This window comes from Melanostigma gelatinosum, assembly GCF_949748355.1.
Source record: "Melanostigma gelatinosum genome assembly, chromosome: 11".
Taxonomy (NCBI): Eukaryota; Metazoa; Chordata; class Actinopteri; order Perciformes; family Zoarcidae; genus Melanostigma; species Melanostigma gelatinosum.
In genome coordinates, this window is record NC_136644.1 from 23,462,123 (window position 1) to 23,479,458 (window position 17,336).

Genomic DNA, 17,336 nt, shown 5'->3' on the forward strand with positions numbered 1-17,336 from the left:
ATATATCCCTCTAAGTATATTTCGCAGTGTTAAAATCTATTTAATCTACCCTGTCGGACAGTCTTACACTCTCAGTGGCCACTTTATTAGGAACAACTAACCATTATTTTCGTTGTCGATTAATTTGTATATTTTGTTGTTAATTGATTTATCAGTATAAAAAATTCAAATAAATATATAATAGAGTCCAAGATGATTTATTTTGTTGTGTCTGTTGTTTGATGTTAAGTTCACTGTGATATAAAACAAATATTGGTGTGTTTTTCTCGAAAAAGGAAAATAAAATATTTGCTATTTTATCTTCTGTCGATTTAATTAATAGTTTGATCTCAACAATTCAACAGCTCTGCATTCAACTATAAAATTAATAAATAACATCATAAAGTGTAAAGCAATTCTCAAAATCAAGTGTTTTAAAAAAAAAAAAAAAAAAAAAATGTATGTATGTATGTATGTGAGAGATTGAGGTCAGAAAATGAAAACTGTTTCGTCCTTTTGATAAATGTGTGTTTCAGGATTTTGACCTGGCTGCCATCTATGTGTCAGACGCTCAGTACAACAGGAACATCTACTTTGACACGTCGCCTCAGGCTGTGAGGTGAGAGATGCACAGTTATAATCCAGACGCTTCATCTCCTGCTTTTTAAATCACGATTATATACATATAATATCACATTGAACTCCATCCATCGCAACAGAACCTCTCGGAGCCGCTGATGCTGAACTTTACGCTTTGATCCCCTCATATTAAAGTTTTTATTAAGTACAAGTCTGGTGAGATGTTTTAATTTTTTTTCCTGTTCAGACTCCGATCAACAGTGGATGTATCTACTCAGCCTGTTATCTCGTCTTCCTCTGTGCCATAGAGCTCCGTGGTTGTCTAGAAACTATTAAAAACACATCAGTGAGCCTCACTTTGTCACTATGTTCCTTCATCACCATGAACACACACCCTGTAGTTTATTTTGACTCAATCACACACACACACACACTCATGCTGCCACAAACACTCACTAGAGCACTAAATATGGATTAATCCGCCGCTGAAAATAGTCTCCAACAAATCCACTATTTTCTCTTGTTTGTTTGCTAAAAACTACAAAGACCAGCTGTTTTTACAGAGACTTTTGTGTTTAAATAAAACAATATATGTGTGTTTTTAAAGATTTACATATGCATAGGAACCAATAGTTTTGGAGCTGAGAGCCACTGACAGGAAGTCAGAAAGAATTTGAGACGAAAAAATATAACCGCAGCTTTATACTCTAATAGTGTTGACTGCGTCTTCACTGATGCGGCGTCTTTTGTCATCAGTTAGAGGCTGCTGTGTGTCCCGTCTTGTGGGGACATGCATCTGATTACACAGTCACATTGTGGGGACCCGCCTTTTTGGAGGGACCAAAATGTGGAGACTTGGTTTAAGCTTAGAGTATGGTTTGGGTAAGTCTTCAGGAAATGAATGTACGTCAATGTAATGTCCCCAAAAGTCATGAAAACACGACTGTGTGTGTGTGTGTCCAGACTGTATCTGCGCTACAATCACTGGATCCCTAAGGTGCTCCTCCTCTTCTTCATCGTGGTGGATCTGTCTCTGGCCGTCTTCGAGGAGCCGGCCGTCTTCCCTGTGCCTTCATTGGTAAGATGGCCGCCGCCGTCTGACACACCGACGCTGTCGTGTTTTCATACTTCCTTTCTTTTTTGTGTGCGCTTCATTGTAAGAAAAACAATCGACATTAATTCTGCGGATAGAAGACGCTTTGGTTGTCGTCCTCAATTCGCACAAGGCAAAACAAACTCTGAGGGTTTACACTTCACACTGATTTATTTTCAAAGGTACTTTTTCATTTGTAATCGACGTCATAGAGCCAATTTGAAACAAGTATATTATGCGGCCATGACCGGCTGATCTTTCATGTTTCATTACAACAGACTGAGGAGGATTTAAAGTCACCATCTGCAACACCAACAGCCTCATTATAGAAGGGAGTGAAACCAGTTTCGACCAGTGATTGAGACGATCCATTGAAATCACATGCATCAACATACTGCTGTTGTTTCTTTCAGTACACCATGCTGGTGGAGCTGCTCTGTCTGCTCGTCTTCACCCTTCGACTCGTTCACTACGCCAAAGTGATTCCTCGAGACAAGTTCTGGAAAGATCCCAAAAACATCTGCATCATCGTCGTCCTTGTGGTAGGCGGGGCTTATCGACATCATCGTTGGTCTGGTGGGAGGGGCTACTAAGCTGCGAGGGGGAAACTGAACTCGGTAAATTTGGTTCCGATAGAAATTCTGATAAATTGGATGTTTATCAGCCTCTCTGTCAGCCGGTGGCCACTCACGGTACTGCAGAATATACAGAACAAGAAAAACACAGATCAACCAATTGATTCCAGAACAAACAAAACAGCCAAAACAAGAGCACTCGAAACCAAAGCAACAAAACTAGAACTGAGGTCTGATCAAACCAGAACCACTGCAGGGAATCACTGTGAAGTGTTTGGGCTCGGGTCAGGGTTTCGTCCTGGTGACAGTTGGTGAGTCGTGCTGTTTGAACCCGCAGCAGTTCCTGGTTTTAGCTGTGAGCAGAGTTCCTGTCCGTGAGCTGCAGATTCAGAATGTGCTGAGGAGACTTTCTGTCTGTTGTTGTGAAACAACCTTTAGCCGGAGATGTTGCACCGTCAGCCAAAAAAGCAAAGCGGCTTCCTGGTGAATCAGTGAGGCGGCCATTTGAATCACGAAGTTATTTTGTTCAAAACACAAACTTACCAACTCGTGTTTGTAAACATTTAAAACACGGAGGTGAAATTAAAACGGATTCCACCTGAAGAAAAAAAAAATGCAGGAAAACCTTTCAGAAATGATGAGAAACTGAAATGTGCCGGACTATATTTAATTTGTATGAAACAGTTTTATGTTTGACTTCTGCGTGTCGTCCAGCTCACTCTGGTCGATATGATCATCTACGAAGCGCTGATAGCTACAGACTGTTACGCTGTCCGCTGGTCCAGAGTCCTGCGCCCGCTGCTATTGGTCAACGTCACAGAGGGACGGCAGGTAAGCTGCCTCACCCGTTCTAAGAATGATGTCATGGAAATCAACTTTTGAGGTTATTTTAATAGTTTTGTTTGAGACGAGAGACACTTCAATCACTGTGTGTGTGTGTGTGTGTTCAGTTGAACTCTGCTGTTTAAACTTCCTGCTGCCAAACGTGCAAATGTTTGACTCTCTGAGCCGACGGCGCCTGAACGCATCATTAATTAGTTGTTCGTGTCCCCCTTCATAAACTCCGTTTGTTTGTTTTGTGTTCAGCTCCGCAGAGCGTTCAGAAGCATCCGGAACGCTCTGCCGCAGATCTTCTACGTCTTCCTGCTCTTCATGTTCAGCCTCCTGATCTTCTCCCTCATGGCGCTCAAACTGCTGGGCAAACGGTGAGATTCAGTCATTTTTAATCCGACAATTATGAACGGCTTTAAATGAGCTGTGAGCTACCTGGTTTCTCTCAGAGGGAAACCTGTTTGTGTTCGTTGGCATTGCGTATATTTAGGATCTGCAACACAACATCCCTCTGGATGAATGAAGTCGTTCTCTAATCTGAATTCAAAGACGGTTTGATAATCTCCAAGTTATTTGTGACTCTGAGGCTCAGTATTTACGTCACGTTTTATAATAAAAACAGCCCTTTATGAAGAAGACTGTTTTCTGTGCAGAGGTCTGAAGACGATCGACGGCGCTCCGTACTTCACCAACTACCTGGAGATCGTCTTCGATCTGTACGTCCTCGTCACCACGGCCAACAGCCCCGACGTCATGTAAGACTTTAAGACAAACTCTCTTCACCGTGTCGTCACTCACCTGGTCTGAGGTCAGCTTTGACCTCTGACCTCCTCTACTCCACCACCCGTTTCAGTTTCCTCCCTTTAGCTTGAGGTTTGAAACTGTACAAAACATTTAGAGACTCTGAAGTGTTTAAAAAATCTTGTATTTTTGTACTTCCTGACAAAAAGGTTGAAGTTTTTTCCACACGGAAAAAATTTAAAATCCAATTAAACAATTTGCATTACGACAGCCATCATTTCGAATATGTGACTTTATTCTTTTCTGTGAGGATGAATTATTATGAACTTTGTAAATGTCTTTTTGTAAGCGACTCTTTTCTTGCGTCCATCAACACGTTCTTGTGTCTGCAGTCAGAAGCGCTCACGGAAAAGAAGAAGGAAGTGACTCTCTCAGAAACATTCATCTGTTTATCTGCATGTTTTGTCTTCTGCTTCTCGTTGGCAGGATGCCGGCATACAACGCCAGCTTCTACTTCGCCATCTTCTTCATCTTGTACATTCTCATCAACACCTACATCTTCATGTCCGTCTTCTTGGCCGTCGTCTACAACAACTACAAGAAATACCTGAAGGTACGACGGTCTGACCGAGGGTCTGAAGCAAACAAGCGTTAAAGATGTACAGTGTTTAAAACATTTGACTGACAAATTCATGACTGGACACGTTGTAGAATCCACAATGTTCAGTGTTTTGAACTCTAGTTGAGCAAAAAGGAGAGCAGGTGCCTTAAAAGCATTGGTGTTCTGTCGCTCCACCAGGAGGAGGTACGGCAGCTGGTGAGGGCCAAAAGGCACAAGATGGTGCGAGCGTTTGCCGTGCTGCAGGAGCAGAGGGCGGAGGGCGGGGAGCCGGTGGTGAAACAGGCGAACTGGAACCAAATCGTCAAACTTGTCCAGCCCGACATCAGCAACGCCCACAGAGAGCTGCTGTGGAGCGTCTCCGACGACAACAACCAGGGGTTCATTGGTGGGACACACACACACATACACACATACACACACACACACATATACATACATATCATTGTAGACACTCAATACATATGTGTACCCATACAAAGCCCTCACTGGGTGACACTGAGATTATTACTGATGTTTTTTAGTTATTACAGCCTCATCTGATCAGAGAAGAATCTTCTCAACAACTTAAAATCATGTATTTCAAAGAGTGAATTAAAATAAAACCTTTTTAGAGATGAAGAGTGAGATAGTAAATGCATTACAGGCAGAACAAGACGCACATCTCAACCTGCTGCAGTCTTGATGTCGTTATGTTTTATGGTCTATTTGACTCTAAATGGACCATCATTTACTAAATGAACATCATGCTGTGTTGAAGAAGACTTGAAACTAGAGATTGAGACCATAAACTCATGTTTACAATGTTTACAGCGGTGATAAATCAAGAGAGTAGTTATTTTCCCATAGACTTCTATACTATCTGACTTCTATACAACCAGAGGAGGCGCCCCCTGCTGGCCATTAGAGAGAATGCAGCTTTAAGACACTTCCGCATTGACTTAACTTTTAAGAACCGGAGTTTGCCGCCTGGCCGCAACCAGCAGCTCTCCGCCCGGTGAACCACCTCTTTCTGAAGAGTCACTATCTGCACACTCATCCGCCACATGGAAGTCAAACTCTGCTTCATCATCTCGTTCAACTTTATTCTGAGAACAAACTGAGCAGAAGAGCAGATGTCACAAGAAGCCAGGTTGTCAAAATTTAGTTTGTTCCACATTATTAAAAACCAAGTAGCGTGTTAGGATGGTTTATTTCACCCACAATTAAAACAGGAAACATGAAATGTATTTGATCTATGTAACATGCGGTGCTCCGTAAATGACTTGAACACAAACATTTTATCTTCCTGCACAATCAGCCACCGTTAACGCTGCCCTCAGTCATCATTTTGGCCCGGCCTCCAATCCATTCTAGCAGAGACGGCTGCAACATCCACCAGAAACCAATCATAAACACATTTCATTACAAGTGTGTTATTTCTTGAAGCAGTCCTGTCTACAAATACTAGCAATACAGCGGGACTTCATTAAATAGCATGTCAAAATAAAATGATGTAAATTATTTCAGCTGATGCTTTATTAGAATAATGTTTGTCTGTTTTAACTACAAAGTGCGCTGTCTGTTTCGAGTTTCTTACGAGAATACAAGATTTTTATTTTTGTTATCCTACTAAACAGACGAAGGGTTTTTCCCCCCCTGAGTAGCGTCTGCAAACGTCCTGTCAGGCTGTGTCCCGAGGTCTGACAGGCATTAACCGGGGCCATAAAGTTCCCTCCTGTAATCGCTGATGTCAAACAAGATGAAAGTTGTAAGTCAGGAAACAATAAAAGTGAGGAGGACGCGTGGCTGCCCGGTGGTAATTATTCAGTTTTTATTTCTCGGCTGTTTGAGAGAAACGTTCTGCCGGTAAACTCTGAAATCTCCAACTTTACGAGTTGAAAATGAGCTCCTGAAAACTCCATAAAACCTCGGCACGTGTCAGTTTAGTTTCCTCTCATTAAGTGTGTTTACATGAACACTGTTTCCTGGTTATGTGTAGCACATCACATCCTGGTTTTAAGACGCATGGCTATGCTACCAGGATACTGGGGCGTCATTTAAACACCTGCTCCAGGTTTTTGGTGCGGAGTATAGTAAATGAGATGATGATAAATCAAAACACACCTGCACACAGGTGATCAGGCCCTGAAGTGGTAACATTCAGGAAGACACACGACTGTTATTGTCTGTAAACTGAAAGTTACGTCATCAGAATAATTAGAACTCAGTTTTTACTTTTAACAATATTTCATACGGCGTTTGTGATTTAGTATTTTTGGTCGGTTGATTGACAGGTAAGGTGGCGTTCGTCCAGCTGGCCGACCTCCTGAACATCGAGGTGATCACGCTCAAGTCAAGACCGCACCCACTCCAGAGTGCATGCCCCGCCCTCTACCTGTCGGCCCCCAGCCGCCTCCTCTGCCGATTGATCCAACACCGGTGAGACAGACGGGTGTTATCTGTTTGTAGAACTGATTTCTTTGTAGCGCTCTGTATCTATAAAATGATTTATATATTCTGTAAATAATACATATATGTGTATGTGTGTCTCTCAGGGCCTTTGTGATCGTGTACGACCTGATTATCCTGGTGAACGCTGTGTTCATCGGTCTGGACGAGGCGAATCCGTTGATCGCTAACTCCGAGTGGGTTTTCTTGGCTCTCTACCTGCTGGAGATCCTGCTGAAGCTCTACGTGTTCGAGCCCAGAGCGTTCTTCTCCAGGCACAGCTTCTGGAACTGGTGAGGACAAGCTGACATGCACCATCTCCACCTCGCGTCACCTCCACTGTCGGCATCTGGTAGAATCTCACACTGCGTTTGTCCCAAATGAGCAAAGGATTCTGGGTAACGCTGCATTTTGTCCACGGGCAGCTGGAGATAGAGTTCAATAAATGTTATGAGGATGAACTGAAGAGGTTCGATTGGATTTCATCCAGATAGTTTCTTTTACATCATGATTCATGAATTTATTTATTTATTATTCATAATTGTTATAAACTAATGTTGGCCGTATTAATGAATCGAGGTATTAATACCTTCTGATGAGACTGCATGGATGTTTATAAAATCATTATTTACATGATCTTTGCTCAACTTGAAGAAAATGTGTATGATTAAGTACAAAATAACTATTTGATATTTCAGTATTTGTTTGAAGCTGCTCGTGTTTGAAACTCCATAAGTGTTTTTTTCAGAACATCCTCCAAGATGAGGAAACACTTACTGATAAAACTCAAAATGAAAACGTTTCCTCATCTAAATTCAATGAGCTGTGTCACGTCCATTTCACACAGCTTATCTTCGGCCCAGATTATAAATACAAGGTATGTGACACATGTTCCATTATCTGCTGCTTCTTCAGTCGAACGCCTGTCAGCGCTTGGACCAGCTCACTGATGCTTCAGGCGGCAATTTATTGGGTTGTTCTTGTGCCATTATGGAGTAAAAACACTTTTTTGTGGAGCTGTTTTAGGGCCAAAATTCTGAAAGTAAAAAAGTCTTCACGAAAAAGCCATCAACAATTAATAGCAAACCTCAAAGACAAAGAATGAGAAACCAAAACTGCGAGCAAAAAACACACAAAACAAACCCTCTCAGGTCTTCAGATGTTTGTTCTCTGTATTTTGACTGCGAGGTATAAATGGTGACTTCAACCTGCCGCTCACAGTTTGGGTTTCTCATTCACACTTTTAGTTTTTTCTCTGACTTTTTCTTTTATTTTTTTTAACACACAAGTACCACTTTATTAGGTACACCTGCACAATCTAATGTAATACAACAGCTCCGCCATAACTTAATCTGTCTTTACAAAGTTTATAATGTTCAGTTTTTGTTGACAATGTCAGAAACCTGTAAACAAAATGTGGTGTTTCTAATCCTGTGTCCTTCCCATTATTTCCATATATATTTAAACAGCCATTTGTAAAAAAAAAAAAAAATGGAATCAACATCCTCAAACACCCAAAACCGATATCCAATATTGCCCAAATCAGCCAAGCAGTTGCTGAAATATTTTTCCATAAATGTGATTCTACTAATTAATGCCAATTATCCATATTGTTGAACATATGCAACATTTCCAGATTCACAAAAGGGCGCTGTGGGTGGCATGTAGACATACATGGAGGGGTCAAAATGTTAGAGAACATCTCCACCATCACTGACTGTGATTGAATTGGAACTTCTATAACCGAGTCAACACAAACTGAATATGATAAGCGCCATAACGTTATGGCAGAATAGCTGTATTGTATTAAACTGTGCAGGTGTACCTAATAAAGTGACCACCAAGTGTGCTGAAACTCTTTTGCTGCAGCTGTTGAAGTTGTTTTCTTTCTTTTCAGCGGCATTGTTGCGCTCCCCGCCGGTGAGCAGTGCAGCTGCAGTGACTTCAGTCGGATACGTTTGTATGTTTCATGGATGTATCATAAGAACTGGATATCGAACTAAATTGCTCACTGAGCTTAAAGCCAAAAAATCGTTTTGTGGCTTCCACGTTGATGCTCAGCCCGTTTCCATCAGGGTGTCACACACATGAAAATCCTTTTACAAATATAAAACCTCCATGCGTTACATATTCATAACAGAGTAATAACTGAGCTTGTTTGCGGTTGGAGAGGTCCTGTGAACAGTGTTACAGATGTCTTATAATAGAGGTCTATGGGGGAAATTGTGTATTGCAGTACCTCGAGTGACCACTGGGACAAATTGACAGGTTGATTGGCGGCGCCTACAGATCCTTTAATACATCCATGAAATGTTTCTGTCGTTAAACATGTTGATGTCTGACTGACATCCTGTGAACACAAACGGGACACAAAAAAACCATCAGCTTCATTTAAGCTAACGCCGGTTTTGCTTTCAGCTTCATCACTGTCGAAGAAAAGTATTTACGCTCAACTTGTTTTATGGTTTCCTAATGTTTGATTGGTGTTTTCAGGTTCGACACCATCATCGTCATCTCCGCTCTCATCGCCACCATCGTCAACTCCGCCATGACGTCATGTAAGTTTGTTCTACTTCTGTTTGAACTTAGCGGGAGCTCTGTCGGTACGTTTGCGCTGTTAGCACCGTTAGCTTTGATTTGCCGGACATTTAACTGAAGTTTAAAGAGCTTTGAATTTAATCTTTAGTCATTTCAAACTTTTAAAGTTTGGTGCAACATGATTTAAAGTTAAACCAGTTTCAACCTGAGTAATCGTGTCCGACCTGTTGTAGCGGGAAATTACACCAGCCGGCAGATCCTGGACATCGTCTTCATCCTGCGAGTCCTCAGACTGATCCGGGTGGTGGACAGCATTAAAAGGTTTGATCTTTAAATGCACTTTTGTCTGACTCAAACGCGGTTTATGTACCATCGCTCGCTCATCTGGACTATATCCCTCGTTAGGTTTCGTGCAATCATCAACACCCTGATCAGGATCGGACCAGCCATCCTCACATTTGGACAGCTGATCATTGTAAGTTGCGGATAGCAGATTGTTGGAATATATTGTAAGGCATCTAAAAGTGTATTAGTTTCCCCGACGGTGCCTAAAAGTAGTCCATGTCTATAGACCTGTGGTGTATTAAGCACTCTGACAGTCCACAGTCACATTAGCAGCTCTGTGAGGCTGTACTAGGACACAGCCGTGCTTTTGAGCTAAACGCTAATGTCATAATGGCAATGCTAGCATGCTAACATGAGCTAATTATCAGTCCAGCTGAGGCTGATGGGAATGTCATAAAGCATCATATCGGAAACGTTACAATGTTGACCTGATGATGGCGCTGGATGAAAAGTCAGGATCACCGAAGCTTGTCCAATTCATCCTGAGGGGAACATTAATGCATGGACCACTTTTCATCGCAATGTCCAACTCAATCCTCCTCCTCCTCCATCTTCCTCAGGTGGTGTACTACATCTTTGCCATGGTAGGGATGGAGCTGTTCAAGGGGAAGGTGACGTTTTACGAGGAGGACTCCAGCGACCCGGCGAAGGCGTACTGTGGAAACCCACTGCTGAAAGGAACGGCCTTCGCACAACTCAACTACTGCAAGAACAACTTCAACAACGTGGTGTCGTCCTACATCCTGCTGTTGGAGCTCACCGTGGTCAACCAGTGGCATGATATCCTTCACCTGAAGGCCTCGCGCACGGGGAGGAAAACTGCTGGTCAATACAACAGTGTAGAAACACTGTTAACGGTCAAACTCATTCAGAAATGTCAAAATAGTGATAATACCCAAAGTCAAAGTACTCATTCTGCAGAATGGCCTATTTAAGAATCATATATATTGAATTATAATTATAAAAATAATATTAATTATAATAATTGATGCATTAATGATTAATGATAGGATATTATTATGATGTTTAGGAATCATTTCTTTACTTGGATTGATTCAAATGTTAAACTCTGATTCCTTAACGTGACTCCACTGCTGAGCAGCGGCTTCGCCGCCGTCACCCACATCTCAGCCAGGCTCTTCTTCATCGTCTTCCACATCATGGTCGTCATCGTCATCATCAAGTAAGACTAAGCAGGAGGAGGAGGGACATGAGACAAAGACACTGTGAGGTGAAAGACACAGGTGTTCTAAAAACAAGAAGTTAGTCATTGTTGTCCAGCCCACAATATTTAGCTTGATTTACATAATGTACATTATATCATTATCTCTACTGTTTATCACCATTAATCCACTGAGAAAAAGGCACTCCTTATCACTGCAGACGTTTTCTTCAGTAACAAAGTATTCCAGCCTGTATGTCCATGGGTACATCTGCAGTCAGGAACTGCTTATTCAGCATCCATTTAATCCTCGCAATTTGCTGAAACGTAAACAAAATATTGTCCGACGACTCATCGCTTCCTGCTTTTCAGTATCTTCGTGGCGTTCGTCCTCGAGGCCTTCTTCGTGGAGTATTCGGTGGATAAGAGCGACCTGCAGACGTCTCTGGAGAGGAAGATTGAGGAGCTGGAGCTGGCTGTGGCACAGTACGTTACAAAGACAACCAGGACCGTCACTCACTGTACTCCGGGAATGATCGGCAACAGCACGGACGTTGTATTTAGCGGACTGGTATAAAGGACCGTACCACTCTAGGATTTCCAACATGTACTAAAACACAGTATTTGTGTTTTTTTTTACACTCAGTGTTTTCAAAACTTTACAATCAGACTCTCAAATATGAAATCCTGAGCTGATTTAAGAAATCGACGCTAATGAACGAATGATTAGGAAAAAAAATGCTTATGCAAAGTAAACGGGATGAACTGGCTAAGAAAATCCCTGGTACGGTCCTTTTTAAAGCACTTTATTTGTTAAGAGTCTGAATCACTTTTATAGTCTGAAATGTACATTTAATGGAATGGTTCCCAACAGGATTGTTTGTCATATATTTTCCATTTTTAAAGGTGAACTGGTTCAATAATCCACAAGGACGAAGCAACAAGAAGAGGAAAATCCCCTAAAATAAAACCAAAAATAGTTTGGTTATTAAAATATTCAGCTGTTTTATCAGTGTTGTTTTGTGCACCAGGGAGAAGTTGGAGGACAACTTGGTGAACGCCATGGAAACCATCGACAACGACCAGGGAACCGGCCGATCGGCAAACAACAAACCCGGCCTGATGTTTAAAATCGCTTCAAAAAGTAAGAAACAGTCAGACCAGCAGGGTCACAGCAAATGGATGCTTTTATTTTGAAAGGGCAGACTGTGGGATCTGTAAATATCAGACCACCTTCACTGGAATTGCTTCATTTTCCTCACCAGGTGTGTTCAATGTGGTCGGCGTTTCATGTTACTGATATCATTTGGTGTGAAACGTGGTACGAACGCCAATACGTTCATAACATCCTGTAGAAATGTAAAACTTGTGTTTTAGTCATTTAGTCCAGTTTTAACGAATAGATGTCTTTTCACCTGCAGATCACAGAAACCTTTTTATGAAAAATGTCACAAATAAACAGCAATACTAATACTAATAATACTAATACTAATACTACTACTAATAATAATAATAATAAATTTTAAAAAATCATAAAGATATCAAATTTAGAAATTTTCTGTTCAGTTAAGTTTAACAAAATAAAATAGCTTGTGTCTTCTGGGGTTTCAAAATTTTTGTTCAGACACAGAAATCCAATGTGCTCTGCTCCTGATCTGTTGATCACAGTATTGATTATGGATGATGATGACGATGATGATCTCACCGGTTGCTTCCTGTCAGGATATCGGACGGTGGACGCTCTGCTGCAGCGGATGTTCGAGGCCGACCTCGACCCCGAAGACTTCGCTGAGAACGACGATGAGGCCAACGGGAACTTTGCAAACCCGGCGTTCAGCTCTGTGTAGACATTAATGTACAAATATAAGGGAACCAGGTTATATCATTTATTTACCGTTTTATACAAAATGTTAAATCTGATGTTTATCCAGTGTTATATTTTTATATATCTTTCCTGTAGCTCTGTGTAGAAACAGTATTTAAACTGTTTGTTTTATTTATTTCTAACCTCTTTGAGGCAGAAACACACAAACAACTAAACAAGTCTGTTTCACAGATGCAGCAGAAAGTGAAATATCAGGAAAGAATTTTGAAATAAAAAATGAATAAACTGTTGTAAAAAAAAATAAAGGTAAGATTCTCACTTTAAATGTTTCCTTTGTTAATGAGGAGACTAAAGAGGGACAGTTGGAATGTGTGTGAATTTGAAATATTTTACAAATAAAGACTATCTGCCAAAAATGAAGGTTTATTATGACTTATTAACTCTTCCTTCCATTGAAATTCAGTAATATGTTTCTAACACGTTGGGATCATGATATTGTATTGTTATAACAGTGGAATGTGGAAAAAATCAAATGAAAGCATAAAGATCTAAAAGAAACTTACAAATTAATATAAAATAGTTTATTCAGGAAGTAGTCCTCAAAAGACCATGTGATTGAATTTAAAGTCATTTCTAATTGAGAAGTAAGACAATAAATGTCAAAATAATGCTGTGAAAATGGAAATCTGGATTTTTATGAAAAATAAATAAATAAAAGGAGCCAGTTATTTGGCTTAAACTTATATATATATATATATATATATATATATATATATATATATATATATATATATATATATGGTTCAGCGTTTTGACTCACTGTGGATGACGAGTCCTACAGGAGCAAACTCAGCTGATGAAGACTGTGTGATGTGGTCAAAAGCTCCAGAACAAGCGAGTAAGTGGAGTTGAGATTGTTTTCTTAAGGGAGTCTGAGCTCATAACAATCAAATCAGCAGAACTGGAGAGTACATTTACTGAAGTACTGTATGTAAGCACAGTTTAGAAGTACTTGTACTTCATACGTCTACTGCTTTACATTTATCTGAATGTTTGCTCCATTTTAAAATACAACTTTCTTCTACAAAATCACTGCACTTCTGTCTCTCAGTACTTTCACTGCAATACTTTAACTTCAATAAGCTAATAATACCTATGTACTTTCGCTACTGATACTTTAAGTGCATTAAGCTAATAATACATGTGTTAATTTACTGCTGATACTGTAACTACCTGAAGCGGATAATAATTGTATACTTTTACTGCTGATACTTTAACTACATGAACTTGTTGTTTCAACAGGCTCCGTGCCAGCAGGGCGCGCTGTGGGGCTGCAGCTTTAACGTGGAAACACCGAGGGGGTGTGTGTGTGTGTGCGTGCGTGTGCGTGTGCGTGTGTTTCAGAGTGGTGCTGATGCTGTAGAGATGGAGCAGAGGGAGTGGAGGAGGAGGATCCTGCTCCGCTCCGAACAGAAAACAACATTCAGGTAAGCAAACAAACGCTTGAAACTGATTGAATCAAGTGATCACAGCGAACATCGAACAGGAAACCAAAGCGATGAAGAGTGCGTGCGTGTGTGTGTGTCGGTGTGTCGGTGTGTGCGAGGGCACGGGCACGATGTCGGATCAATAGAATCTCCACAGAGAACACTCGATCAGATTTGTTGTTTTCTGTTGAGAATAGAAGCCTCCCGTGGGTGTGTTGATGTGTCAACAGTAGAAAAGGCCTGACGGTAGATGAAGGGGAGGATGAGGCGTTCAGGTGCTGGTTACAGGGTGGGACTGAACAGCGCCTCCTGCCGCCCTCACATGATTAATAAAACAACGTTACTGTAAAGACGGAAACAATAGGTACACCACATATACAATACTGCAGTACAAAATACTACAATACTACAATACAAAATAAAATATAGAATCGATATTAAATCAAACTTAAAATAAGCAGTTTTTGCCTACAGTGGGGATATGTTTTAAAATATCTGAAATAAACACAATAACATACTATAATATAATATGTAGAATCAAATACATTTGAATAATAATGGTAAATGAAGGTGGTATAAAAACACACTGGTGGTTTGTTTTTAGTGGGGTTGTGTTTGTCCTGAAATAAATACACTAAACTATAATATACAACAAAATATTGAATCAAATATATAAAAAAAACACTTGTTTACAGTGGGGGGTTTCAAATTTCTAAAAATAAATACAATACTCTACTATTAAATAAAATATAGAATCCGATACAAACGTGAGTGCAGGTGGTTTGTTTACAGTCCGGTTATAAAATAAAATGGATCAAGATTAAGAGAATGCTTAGAATGAATAAATAAAATACAACCCTGAATAAATGTATCGTGGTAAACCATAGCATTAAAACACATGAGACACTGTATGAAATAGGACATAATAATAAGCAATGACATTAAAGACCATAAAATGAAAAAAACACTACAAAAAAGCCAGACTGAATCGATGGGTTTGTAGTTCCTGTTTAACAATATCAATATGATGTCCTTCTGATGTCCTTCTGGTGTTGGTCAGTATACACGTGCTGCTGCACTGTGACTGATCTCCAGCTTATTTATAGCTTTTCTTTGGTCGACCAAAGAGGAGAGCATTGCAATAATCAGATAAAAGCATGCATACGTCTCTCAGTAACTGCCTGGGAGAGGTTGCACTTTCGCAATATTTATAATGTGATAAAAGTCTGTTTCAGTAAGATTACTGATGCGAGATTCAAAATCAGGGTTCAGAAGCGCGCCTGGGATTTTAGGTTAGTGCACAGCATCTCTCTGTGGACCTTTGCTCCAGTTATTAAAGAGTAAAAGTCCTCATTATGCAGAATGGCCCCTTTCAGAGTGTCTTAATATCTGCGAGACACCTGAAGACATTTTTCGCTATTTTCTGAAATTTTATAAACAAAATAAGTAACTAATTTATTGAAAAAACAATTGGCAGATAAACTGATGATAAAAAATAAGTTGCAACCCTGAAATGTATTCAATCAGATCCAATATGTTCAGTAACAATAATGTATCAATCTTCTGTTGTTGTGACAAAAGACAGTAAAGTAAAGTTATCAACCAAACAAAAAAACAAACAAATATTTGGATTCAGATGTCCTTAAAAGATGTTCATATTAATAACTCTTTGTAAATATACTTTTAAATGACACTATACAGGTTGATACAAAGTGAATATATAATTAATAATACAAACAAATGATAATATTAACTAATATTTGACAACAATAGGGAAACAAATAAATACACAAACTAAAAAGAGGTGATGACGCGTTCATCATAGGGCGTTTTATTTTGAAAGCTGTGACCGGATGGTGTGGTTGTGTGCGGTGACGCTGGCTTGACGCTGGTGGATGCGGAGCTGCAGTGCGGACAAACAGGCTGGAGTCGGAGAACCTGACACCCACAGACCGCCTCTGACTGACAGACAGACAGCCGGACCGGGTCAGCCTCAGACGGGGACCTGGTTTTGTCCCGGATTTGACTCTTGGATCTGGTCCTGCAGAAGGGAGGATCAGTCCGCATCATCCCATCCTCCCATCCTCCTCCTCCTCCTCCTCCATCTGCAGCAGCGGAGTACCGGAGGAGGACCGGGACCCGGACAGCAGGTTTTAATGAGCGCTCCTGGGGACACAAAATCTGTTCTTGCGTCTTTGTGGACTCGGTGCGTCCCGGTCCTGCAGCAGCGGGTCTGCTCTGCATCGCACGGCCGGTCTGTGGTCTGGTTTGATAGAGGAGAAATAAATGGTGGTTTAGTCCTGCGGGAGACTGAGGCCCAAACCCCGGCCCCCCTTTAGAGGAACGGTGGGTTTTCTGGACCAGGACGTTTTGTGCCGAAATAAAATCCCAGATGAAGATTCCCAAAAGGCGGAAAAGGAGCGGACGGTGCGCCAGGTAGGCCTGATCCGGACTAGGTCTAGCCCGGACCACAGAGATCAGTGTGTGCGTGTGCGTGTGCGTGCGTGTGTCTGTGTGTGTCCCGCAGTGATGCGTTGACGGAAGTGAATTTATTGATCCGTATCAGAAACGTTTGATATGTGGCCTGATGATAATTGTTGGACTAGGACTGATCCGGGTTGTGTCTCTGTACTGATTTCTTAATTCATAACTCGGGTTAGTCCGGGCCAGATTTATTGATCAGCAGGATGTGATGGTGCGCATGCGCACAGAGCATCCATGACTGTGCACTGCAGAGAGGAAGGATTCAATATGGGTGATGCAGAGAGAGAAGGGGAGGAGGGCGGGGAGGAAAGTAAACCTGGACCAGAGCCGAAGTTCGTCTCTGACACATTATTGTCATTATTACATCAGTAAATATATACAAAAAACAATTACATTTGATGAATGCAAATAACAGATGTTCTGATAAATATATATTCACAAGCTAAAAACCATCAAACAATCAAAGAACAATCACATTTGTAAAGTTCCTGGAAATGTAGAGCTTCATTTAAATCCCTTTGATGTAATTTATTAATTGGTTCTTCACACAATTATTTTTATTTGTTGACAGTTTTTTAAAATCTATTAACAGTTGTTACTGTTTTAAGATTTACATTTTTATTATTAGATCATTTAACACATTCTTTG

The 17,336-nt window shown here is 40.7% G+C and overlaps 2 protein-coding genes across 4 annotated transcripts in view; both read left to right on the forward strand.

Moving 5' to 3' along the window:
* Window positions 1-13,042, forward strand: part of tpcn3 (two pore segment channel 3) — a 13,739-nt gene extending 697 nt beyond the window's left edge. Inside the window, exons 2-19 of one of the 2 annotated variants that reach the window (XM_079277999.1) lie at window positions 516-598; window positions 1,522-1,636; window positions 2,065-2,193; window positions 2,941-3,057; window positions 3,313-3,431; window positions 3,711-3,812; window positions 4,285-4,411; window positions 4,598-4,805; window positions 6,694-6,838; window positions 6,955-7,140; window positions 9,341-9,405; window positions 9,619-9,706; window positions 9,791-9,860; window positions 10,291-10,510; window positions 10,823-10,913; window positions 11,265-11,378; window positions 11,924-12,036; window positions 12,615-13,042. In XM_079277999.1, the coding sequence (XP_079134125.1) occupies window positions 516-598; window positions 1,522-1,636; window positions 2,065-2,193; window positions 2,941-3,057; window positions 3,313-3,431; window positions 3,711-3,812; window positions 4,285-4,411; window positions 4,598-4,805; window positions 6,694-6,838; window positions 6,955-7,140; window positions 9,341-9,405; window positions 9,619-9,706; window positions 9,791-9,860; window positions 10,291-10,510; window positions 10,823-10,913; window positions 11,265-11,378; window positions 11,924-12,036; window positions 12,615-12,739 (2,217 nt within the window). In that variant the 3' untranslated portion in view covers window positions 12,740-13,042. The other variant, XM_079278000.1, reaches the window with a different exon arrangement.
* Window positions 13,043-14,141: 1,099 nt separating this feature from the next.
* ttbk1a (tau tubulin kinase 1a) overlaps window positions 14,142-17,336 on the forward strand; it is a 40,919-nt gene continuing 37,724 nt past the window's right edge. Inside the window, exon 1 of one of the 2 annotated variants that reach the window (XM_079278886.1) lies at window positions 14,142-14,204. The gene's annotated coding sequence lies outside the window, so the exon portion shown is untranslated. Of the gene's footprint in view, window positions 14,205-16,392; window positions 16,641-17,336 lie in introns of those variants that run through there. The other variant, XM_079278885.1, reaches the window with a different exon arrangement.